At 40.8% G+C, this 11,761-nt stretch overlaps 1 protein-coding gene across 1 annotated transcript; it reads left to right on the top strand.

The window, feature by feature from the left end:
• Positions 1-479: 479 nt before the first annotated feature.
• LOC118816494 (CD209 antigen-like protein C) lies at positions 480-11,507 on the top strand. The gene is made up of 5 exons (XM_036582898.1): positions 480-583; positions 7,526-7,623; positions 10,504-10,646; positions 10,726-10,832; positions 11,299-11,507. Exons 1-5 carry the CDS (start codon positions 480-482, stop codon positions 11,429-11,431), a joined length of 585 nt encoding a protein of 194 aa, XP_036438791.1. The 3' UTR covers positions 11,432-11,507.
• Positions 11,508-11,761: the final 254 nt, after the last annotated feature.

Genomic DNA, 11,761 nt, shown 5'->3' with positions numbered 1-11,761 from the left:
GAAGATGAAAATGCACTTTCCCATTTCTCATTTTGTACATCATACACATTTCATCAAAATACATTTTATCACTGAAGAAAAAAGGCACAGTTCAACTCGAGACCCAAATCGTATTTTTAAGCTACTGTGAAAAAAGTTTAACCAGTTCCAATAATGATTACAAAGTACAAAATACATGAGTATGAACAAAAGTATACAGTTGCTCAGCATCTCATAATCTTCTAAGACAGGGGTGACAATCTCGGCTCCTGGAGGGCCTTGACTCTGAAGATATTTCCCTCTTCCAATGCTTAAACCAAACTATCATGCTTAAATGTGTGTTACAACTTAGTTGTATATTTTCTTGTTCTCTCATAGTGCTACACTGGTGTCAGGGGTGGCATGTGGCCACCGAGCTTGAAGAAATCGAGAGGCACATCAACAAACTCAAAGGCGGGTGGTAAAGAAGGCAGCCCAGAAGAAGGGGGTACCTAAGCATTATGCCTACTGCCTCCTTTAGGGATCCAGCCAGCCAAGAGCAAGGCAGCTGGCCAGGGAAGAAGGTGAAGGGAACAGCATGGCAAAGCTCAGGAGCAGAGCCCAGGTACATGTGTTCTGGAAAACAGTGGTGGATCAGAACACAAGCAGAATTAAGTGCACTCTAAAAGTGCACTTAATTCTGCTTTAGAAAAAAAATGAGGCGAGAAAGAGACACGAAAGTTGTTAAGTATTTGCTCATATGGTACAAATAACAGATATGAAAACTTGTTCTGACATGTCGTCAGGATGAGGCTCCTTTTAAAATAACAGTAATGTTACCCAGCTGTGGTAGCTTTAATGAAGTTATGTAACGCGACACTGATTTGATGTTCACGGACGTAGTTAGAAAAATAGTCTTTACTGTTTGAAATGTGATCCAAGCTCATTGTCAGAAAACAGATACAGGTCAAATCCAAAACAATCCACAAAGGCAAAAAGACAAACATCACAGAAACAGGCAAACAAGATTCAAAGGGCGAAGGCAAAGGTCAAAGTCAAAAGTCCAAAAATCACAGTCCAAATACACAAAAGGCAAAAACAACAGAGAAAGCTCAGTAGCTCACAAAATTCTGACCTAAAAGCCCTAAAAGCTAAATCAAGGGGCAAAACAGAACAGGTGTGACAGATTAGTATTCGGGTGAAGGAGAATGTCGATTGGCTGTGGATGGTGGAGCAGCAGTCACGTGATCTCCAAGAAAGTTCAGGGAGTTGGAGTTCTCTGGAGAGTCAGATCCAGAGGAATGCGTGACAAGTCAGCAGTGGCCAAGTTCAAAAGTTTTTTTTTTGCTCTTAATAGTTTTACAACACTTCACACCAACTATCAAAGTGAAATCATTTTATACTCCGTCTGTTATTTATTCATTTTTTCGGGGCCGGATCCTGGCCAAACTGATGATGAACTTTTTGGATATACATACTAAAGATGGACACTTGGAGGTCGAGTTTGGAGAAATGCTGAGAAGAGTTTATTACGTAAAGAATATAAAATGCTTTACGCTTATTTAGTTAACATTTTTCTGCACATAGTAATTGTGATGATTTATTATTCTTTGTGATTTTACTCTGTGAGCCCTTTATAATATTTTTAACATCTTAAAATCGAGTTAAAGGGAAAGAATGAAACAGCTGCGTTTATGCATTATTTTGTCTTTATCACAGCAAAGAGCCTCTGCCGAATATACACAGATCAGGCCTAACATTATGACCACCTCCTTGTTTCTACGCTCATTGTCCATTTTATCAGCTCCACTTACTACATAGGTGCACTTTGTAGTTCAACTACAATTACAGACTGTAGTTCATCTGTTTCTCTGCATACTTTGTTAGCCCCCTTTTACCCTGTTCTTCAGTGGTCAGAACCCCCATGGACCCTCACTTAGCAGGTACTATTTGGGTGGTGGATCATTCTCAGCGCTGCAGTAACACTGGCGTGGTGGTGGTGTGTTAGTATGTGTTGTGCTGGTACGAGTGGATCAGACACAGCAGTGTTGCTGAAGTTTTTAAACACTGTCCACTCACTGTCCACTCTATTAGACACTCCTACCTTGTCAGTCCACCTCGTAGATGTAAAGTCAGAGACAGTAGCTCATCTGCTGCTGCACAGTTTGTATTGGTCATCCTCTAGTCCTTCATCAGTGGTCACAGGACGCTGTTGGCTGGATATTTTTGGTTGGTGGACTATTCTCAGCCCAGCAGTGACACTGAGGTGTTTAAAAACTCCAGCAGCACTGCTGTGTCTGATCCACTCAGACCAGCGCAACACACACTAACACACCACCACTATGTCAGTGTTACTGCATTGCTGAGGATGATCCACCACTGATAAAATGGACAATGAACGTAGAAACAAGGAGGTGATCATAATGTTATGCCTGATCCTGTGTAGGTGGCACTATAGCAGGTCTCTTCATCTTTTTCTCCTCAGTCTGGCTCTCTTCTGGATCAGCTCCTCAGCTCAGTAATGACAGCTGTAGCACCTTTTCCCTCTACATTTCTGGTACTTTTACTCAGATGGTCCCTTACCCTACAGCTATATCAATTTAATAGAAATCAAGGCTTTTAATCAAAGTTTATCCAGCAACATCACTGCTGCTGTCACAGCTGTAGGTGAGGAACTCTGGCTTTATTCCAGCAAGGCAAAACAGCACAAACCACACATTTTAGATTCTGTTTTGGCATTTTTACTGTACAAAAGTGTTTTATTTTTATTCTGTGGGTAATAATCTGAACTGATAGGCTACTAAATTGTAACTTAACGCTGGTGAAATCAGCTGGAGTTGCGCAATAGCAAGAACACAGCACATCTCACACTCCTGTATGTACAGTCTCCATCCTTGTGTTCTTGTGAGTTCATTATCACGTGGTAACTTGTCAAGAACATTCTTACCTAGATCACAAGTCTGTTCTTAATGTTCTTGATATTGAGAAACACTCTGTGTTTCAGTAATGACATGAAACCAGAAAGAAAAGATGTCAAAAAAATGTTATTTAATGCTATTGCTATTAATGCTACATGTGTGTGTGTGTGTGTGTGTGTGTGTGTGTGTGTATGTGCGTGTGTGTAAGTAACAAGCAGTTAACAGGAACAAGGACACTCTGAGTGTAAAATTTTGTGGCTAGTAAGCGTGAGGGGTGTGAGACAAACTGCTGGGAAAAGAGTTTACACCTCTCCACACAGACAGCTGTGTCGACATAAAATCATGTGCAACTGTCACAATAAAAAACAGTATTTAGACACAATAAACTTTACATCAAAATATATTTTATCATTATCAGTTTTCAGAGTTCTAACAAACTACAAAATACATTAGTGTGATCATGAGTACACAGTCGCTCAGCATCTCAAAACCTTCTAAGACAGAGGTGTTAATCTCAGCTCCTGGTGGGCCGTGACTCTGAAGACATTTCCCTCTTCTGATGCTTAAATCAACCCAAAAGGTCTTGCTAATTCACTGATGAGCTGAATCAGGTATTTAATGAGGTAGAATGTCAAACTCTGCAGTGCTGCGGCCCACCAGGACTGGAGTACAACATATGGTCCCAGAAATCTAGCATTACTAACAGTCTGTGTGTGGTGTCTCACCAAATCATCTACCAGCAGACACCATTGAGCAGCTTTATTTATTCTTTTTTATGCAATTGCAAAGAAGCATTTTTCAGTGCCAAGTTCACTCTTTACGCTCCTTTTTGCAGACATGCAGCTCAGCACAACACTTCATTTTATACCTAAAATGCTCTACAGCTACCAAAACACAGCAGAAACATCTCAGAATACATCCATTCCATCAAAACATCAACACTACAACAGAAATACTTCATCACTCACATCACAGTCGCCTCAGAAACTCTAATTACTGTTGGCCTTAAAGTAAATATTAATTTTAACTTTTGTTTCATATTGTAATTAGTTCATTGTTCTTTGGCTGCTAGTTTAAACACTGCAAAAAAGTGGAAAAGGGCCGAAGTTGATTTAAAGTGTTTTGAATTTTGAATTGATGTAAATGATGATTTTAATAGTCTAAACTAAAATCTGGTAAATTGCTTATTAACACAATAAATAATATTTTTAAGCTTGAATTGCAAATCATTATTTAGAGTGAATGAAAAAATTACAGAATAGAATGGTACATCTTTACGTTATCTAGCAAAGAGAAAAGATCTTAATCATTTGGCCATTTGTTCTCATCCACATCACACCTAATGTTCTCACTTACTTATATATGTACGAATAAGCAGTTGCTTATTACATGCTGGGCCCATAACGGACCATTTATTATGAACAAAATAATTCTAGAACTGACCCCCTTTTTATAGATGTTCAACACATGGGCAGGATTTCATCTCAGATGGGAATCAGTCGTGATTAGCCTATTTACATACATTCAAATAGCAGTTTGTCTCTATAACCATTATAACTATGTTGGCTTTGATTTTGTCCAATATCGTATTTGTGATTTAGCAAATTGATACCCAGTTTACCCACTGAACATTACCCACATGTTCAGTGTTACAATTTTGGAATAGTGTTTACAAGCAACTGTAATTGAAAAGCTCCTCGTTGCAGGGATATGTGCACGGCTGGAACAACGTTTTTATGAGTTATTTGAGCCAAACACTACAAACTGTTTATGCTGTTTCTGTTTGATTTAAACATGATTTTAAAACATTAATGTGGCTTTTAGTTTTGGGTTTATGGAGCTCTCCCCATTCTTAAGGATGTTGTTTTCATACAGACATTGCTGTATAACTTACCAGGCAGGACAAAGCAAAAAGCAAATGTTATTGTTTGTTTTTGAACTGAATCCACCATGCACAGACCTGCAAACCCAGCTCTGAACATCTGCATAAGAATATCTTTATAAGTGAAGACCAACCAAGAGGTTGAATTAAGCTGACAAACTAAAGAAAAAATTCTGCTTCAAGAAACTTCTCCACACATACCATGTGACTCATGCATCTCAAACGTCATTAGAGTCTCACATCTGTGGCCAGCGTCACTATCTAACACAGCATTCTTAGTTTAGAGAAGACTGATTACTATCACAGTTGAGCACGGATTCTCTGGTGTGACTTGCTGTCAGCAGTAGCATTAACCTGATATACAGAGTCCCTTTTAGAGCTATCAGAGTTATTAACGTTAACATCAGTCAGAGCAGAATGGAAATGAGGGAGGATATATATGCAAATTCAGGAATTACTGCAGACAACAAAAGAAATTCAGATAGCAGTGAACATTCATATGAAGACATTTGTGAGGATGACACAAAAACTCATCAGACCAGGAGCAACAAAAGGAACTCCAGTACAGTAACTACAGAGAATATATACATTAACAATGCTGAGGAAGTGGACAAAACCTCTCACTCACATACAGCAGATCCTCAGAACAGAGGTAAGTCTTTATTGGGGGTTTTCACTTGCTTGTGTATTAAAGTGCAAAATAATGCTATTGGCCCACAGTACAATGTAACATAAACCAGCTTTAATCATTAACCAAATGGAATGATTTTTTTTTCAAGATCTAACATGACCCCACCCAGTGGCTGTCCTATTTAGGATACTGGTCCTTCTTTCTTTTCTGGCTGTAGACCCATACAAGTTCCACTACTAGGAAGTCCCCAGACAGGCAGGTCATAGATCCTTTTTTGTTTCAAGTCCACAGCGTCTTGGAGCCAATGGGGCTACTCTGGTCCTGCCAGTTTTGATGGGCTGTCTGAGGGGGAAAAAATGCCTTTTCAGTGGGGGTCCTGAATTTGCTTCCCAGCATTAGTTGGGCTAAAGTACACAAAGTTGAATTTTGGGCTGCAGAGTGGCACGCAATGAGGACCAGGTGCACAAGCTTGTCCTAGTCATGTTGGTGTGTGGATGTTAGGGTAGCTAGTTGCTTGACTAAGGTGCGGTTAAACCTCTCCATCAACCAATCACTCTGAGGGAGGAACAAGGTGGTGCGTGTTTTCAGGTTCCCGAACTGCTTGCACATGGTAGAGATCACTCTGGATTCAAAGTTCCACCCCAAGTCATTATGAATGGACTACTGAACCTTAAACCTTCTGAACATCTCCTCAATTAAGGCATTAATGACAGTCTCAGCCTCCTGATAGGCCTCTGGACATCTGGTGAAACGGCGGTCAGCACAAAAGTGTTTTCACAAGTGGTGTATGGAAACGGCCCTACTATGTCAACTCCCACCTGCTGCAGGGGTTCACCCGGTGTTGAGGTCACTCACCCAAAATGCTGCATGTGGACCCAGGACTGCCCCTGATGCCCTTTGTATACCTACACAGGTTGCACCACCTTCAGAAGTCCTCTGTCATGCCTCAGCCATCCCCAGTAGAAACTCTATCAGAGTTGGTGAAGTGTTTTTGTGACTCCAAAATGACCGGACGCTGCAGAGCCATGCATGGAAAGGAACGTCAGTGATGAACTTGAACTTTTTTGAGCAATGAACTTTCTTGCACCTGTATGTTGTCTAAGAAGACTAGTCACATTTGTAGCTGAATACCCTCATCATTAAGCATTCAAACACTGCTGGGGCATCACAAAATCTGAAAGCAAGAACCTTGAAATGGCATAGCCTTCTATCTGTGCAGAATATTGTATACTGGGGACATTACATGTTGGTACCCATTCCTTAAGTCTTAAGATGAAAACCAGGAGCATTCAGCCGCTAGATCCAAACATTCATCCACCATAGCCATGGAATGGGGTATAAGTCTTTCTCTGTGACCTCACTGAGCCTCGTATAATCTACACAGACGTGCCACTCACCTCCCTTCTTTGGGACCATGATGACTGGTGTCTCTCTGAAGGCTGGTCTATAGCCTGGTCTATAGCCTCCTTGGAACCAGGGGAAGGTGTTGTGGCTGCTGCAACATTAGTGTCACATCCGCTGTGTCGATGTCATGCTGTACTAGGTGAGTCTGTCCCAGCTCCTCTTCATCAAATGCAAAGCAGTCCTGAAACTCCACTAAGATCTGTGACAGCATTTCCTGCTTGCTGTTTATCCATCTCATTGGTAAGCTTTTGCCAGATTTCCCTCTGGGCTTCTCTCTGTCAGATGCAGCCTGATTCAGTGGTGCATGGGCTGCCAGACTCACAGGGCGCTCAGGGGAGGGAAGTTCTGGAAAGTTCTTATGGGTGAAGGGGTGAGCACTTTACTGGCTGGCACATTTGCCGAATCAGGTTGAGAACTGGTAACGGCATCGGGCGAGTACGCCGTGAAAGACATAAGTTTAATGCCTAATTGCCCAATCAACCACTGTGGGATGGCACTTTCTTTGACTAAGCTGCATGTGAGGGAGATACGCCACCGGACTAGTTCTTCACAGCGTCTTCTCATCCTCCATCAGCCTCGCCTCCCTTTGCCACCTCTGAGCCCTCTTGCTGCCCCTTACTTGGACCAGCTCTAGGTCATTGCACTGGTTGCTTCTTTATCACTACAAGGCCACATTTGAAGCTCAAAGTGGCACTCCCTAAGTCTAATTGGCACCCATGGTTTCTCAAAAAGTCCAGACCGAGAATGCACCCATGCCACTAGCTCTGTGGCAGCAAGTATGGCCAGCCTACTGATCATTTCCGTCATCTCCTGCACTCATGCCAGCACTGGTGACACATGTCTCCTCCACAGCTCTGACCACAGGATTGGTTATATCCATGCTCTGTGAAGTTGTTGACCACACCATTTCTCTCTCCAGCCTCTTCTCCAGGGCATCTTGTAAGTCACATGGGCAGGCCAGCTGTGTGTGGATGCGTAACTCAGTTGAAGACAGTGCCATGATGAACTTGTCTTGGGCTAACTTGCTATACACAGAAGGTGGCAAGGGAGCATAACCGGAGCTCCCCAACTAATGCACTGCAATCAGATCCAGCCAGTCCAACCCTTCCTTGACAGCAGGCGTGCTTCTGAAGATGCATTCTGTCATCCTCTTCTATGTCACACAAACAGAGTGCTTCTCTCTGAGCTATTTGGCTTAGTTTAGCTTCTCGTGGTCGAATGGCCAAAACAGGGGTACACAACTCTGGTCCTGGAGGGCCGGTGTCCAGCACAGTTTGGCTTTTTTACCTGCTCAGCCACACCTGATTACACTCATCTGTTAATTGGCAGGTTCAATGGGTGTGTTTGAATAGGGAAACCTCCAAACTGTGCTGAACCGGAGTTGTGCACCCCTGGGCCAAAATATCTCCTGTTCGGGTGAAACTTTTACTTCTTGAAGAGACACAGCTTTCACACAAGCCATGGTTCCTGATTAACCATTATGCCAAATATAAGCAGTTTTCTCTAACAGTTTGGAGCTGGATGCAAATGACCTCAGAGCTTTTGTATTAACAATATAAGCAAACTTTAAGCAAACCTTCTGTGCCTCCGTAACAGAACATCTGTATCTGTAACACTGATGAATGAACACTGCAACTCCTACACAACTTAGACAGCTCCTGGGTAATGTTGAATTATGGGTAATATGGTTCAAGTTCATTATATAACATGCCTGAGCAATGTTTGAAGCTGCGTTATTTATGGAGTCATATTTGAGCTGAATTGTTCTTATTGATTGTATTTTATCACATTTTACCACACTGTGTATTATATTTTTTGGTTGCTGTTTTATAAAAGCATTGAAGCATTTGAGATGTGCGTTCCTGTGATTTTACCAGGGGTGAGGGGTGTAACATGATTAATCACTTACCCAAAATGCAGTTGATCAGCAAAGAAATGTTTGATATCTGACATCTGCTTCTTTAATTCACCCACATGGAAAAAATATATGGGCATATATTTATATATATATAAAAGACATTTTAAACACATTGCAGTAAATTACATGCTAACACCAGTCTTTGAGTTTTATTAACATGCTGGATGTAAAAACAATTCCAGAATCAAAACTACTCAACACTGACATTTCATGTCATGTTGGTGTATCAGTTGAAAATGTCTTTAGTAAATGGTTTAACATCTCAACTGACTAACTCAACAGCAGCACTGCAGCATAAGCCCTTTCACTCTATCACACAAGGACAAACTCTACTAATTCACAAGCTTTATCCTTTTTGTTTACATCTAAACAATTAATGCACTCACTGAAACATGCTTGTATCTGTTTTCAGGACTGAGCACTGCAGACAGAAGATGCTACAGGCTGACTGCAGTGTGTCTGGGGCTGCTGTGTGTTCTCCTGCTGACTGCCATCACAGTGCTGTGGATCCAGTTCACTGCAGAGAGAGACCATTTACAGACCAGTTACACCAACATGAATATAGAGAGAGACCAGTTACAGACCTGTTACACCAACCTGACCATAGAGAGAGACCATTTACAGACCAGGTATAACAACCTGTTTGAAGACAAAAATCAGTTGAAGTCAAGCTACATCGATGTAAAAAATAAAATGGATGTCCTTCAGAAGAAACTCTCTTCTTTAGGTAAGCTGACACCGGATTAGTTAAAGACTATGAATTAGTTAAAATACATTAAAACACTCCTTACAGTTTCATTTACAGCGTCTTAAAAGCCTGAACATCATAAAAACTTTCTTTTTTAAATAAAGATACAATGCAATTTCTAGCAGTGTGAGAATGAAACTATGCTAATTCATCATTTTGCAAGGACCAGTACAAACTTAAACCTTTATTGTGGCCAAAAACACATCATTTTGCTTCATAATGTCTTTTTTTCCTTTTAAGTGTACTGCCAGCTTTAATGCGCTCTCTGGTGGTGCAACCATTTAAGGATTTGCCTTATGGTCAGGGGGGCACACATTCTTATAATCTCTAGCAATGTTTCAGTCTAAAAGTCAATTATTACCATTTTTGGTAAAATATTACCAAAATTATTGGTAATATTTTTACAGATAAACTGCTGATCGTCAATATTCTGAGTAATATTTATTTATCAATATTTTGTCTTAAATATTTATCAGAGTATAAGGTAAAGTGTAGGACAGTGAAAACACACTACAGTTAGCTTGACAATAATATAGTAATAACTATGTTACTCAAAACTCAAAAACCAAGAAACACAGACAAGGATCACAATGTGTAATGTGTGGAAAATCCCAAATCATTACTGCAATAAGACAACATTAGAAAAACAGGATCAGACCTCCAAAGTCTACATTGAAAGTTAGTTTCCTGCTAATATTGCACATTAAGTTTGGTTCCCCTAGGGTTGGCTATATTTTACTTCAAGTCCAATACTATAATTGACGATCCTCCTGCAAAATCTATTTGTTTCTTGACCAAAGTGTGGAAGTGACACCAGATATCTATTGATTAAAGCAGTTAACTTTAGCCAATCAGATCTGATCCAAGCACACTTTGGGCCAGAATATTACCAAACTTACAGAATTTATAAATATTGTTTATAAATATTGTATTTTCTTATAAGCCACTCAGAGGCAGTGAACTTTACTAATATGGAATGATTATCAATACTTTGCTCCAAGTGTGTGAGTGTGTGTACATATGTGTTCTGTGTTTAATTTATAGAGAAGGCAGTGCAGGAGGACTGGACGTTTTTCAGCACCAGTCTGTACTTCATCTCTACTGGAGAGAAGAGCTGGAGTGAGAGCAGGCAGGACTGCAGAGTGAGAGGAGCAGACCTGGTGATCATAAATACCAAAGAAGAACAGGTGAGAGAGAGAGAGAGAGAGAGAGTAGAAAAGGGAACGTAACCCACTGATCTTCAGCTCATTCTTATCTCAATGGCAGGAGTTCATCCTCAAAAATCTGGGCAGCAGTCGAGCTTGGATTGGCCTGACTGACAGTGAAAGAGAGGGCGAATGGAAATGGGTTGATGGCTCAGCACTGACCACTGGGTAAGAATAACTGTGAATAGCTACATTTTAAGCTCCATTTATCTCATCTCCTCACAAAATGCACACTTCATAGTTCTCAGTGTTGTAATTTGTAGGGGTTTTGCTACATAATAGGCAGCACAATATACAGTTTCATAGTTAATAGCTAACTATTCAGGAAACAAGCAGAGACGAAGGAACAGTGCTGCACTTAAGTAACACCTTTTAACTCATAAATCACTGATCAATTCAACATTTGTCGCTCAATAGCTGAGTCTAACAAGGTTCCTGGTGAACTACTAACTGATGGAGTGATTAATCCCACCTTCCCAAGTACCAACTGTACCTTTTAGCCGATGGATAAAGGCATGCTAGCAATACTGTTTTCTGTTGGTAACTGATTATGAAGGTAACTGAGGCTGAGAGATTTGAGCTGAACGTTAAATGAACACTGATCAGAAACTGATTCTGATTCTTTGGCTTTCAGGTTCTGGGATAAAGGAGAACCAAATGATGATCAGAAAAATGAGGACTGTGCTGAGATTGTGAATTTGCCAATTAAGAAGGGCTGGAATGACATGCCATGCTCTTACAAAGAACGGTGGATCTGTGAGAAATGATTTTTAGTGGTAAATTGATACTTACTTATAAAATGATACCAACCCTGATCCTGGAGGTCGACCTTCCTGTGGACTGTAGTTTAATCACAGTCTGTCACACCTGCTCCCACTAATGAACTTCTTCACAAGTCCTTGATTGGCTGGATCAGATGCAGTAGTGTTGGGTAATGGGTGCGGCATCAGATGTAGGTTATAACTAAACTCTGCAGGAAAGTAGATCTTCAGGAGGAGAGCTGTGGTCACTGATTTACATTTACAGCATTTAGCAGATCCAGAATGACTTACAAAAGTGCTTCACTGTCCACTCAGATTATGTATCTTAGCTTTACT

This window comes from Colossoma macropomum, unplaced genomic scaffold, assembly GCF_904425465.1.
Source record: "Colossoma macropomum unplaced genomic scaffold, Colossoma_macropomum, whole genome shotgun sequence".
In the NCBI taxonomy this organism is placed as follows: domain Eukaryota; kingdom Metazoa; phylum Chordata; class Actinopteri; order Characiformes; family Serrasalmidae; genus Colossoma; species Colossoma macropomum.
Note: the sequence above shows the minus strand (reverse complement) of the source record. Positions and strands in the feature narration are given on the sequence as shown.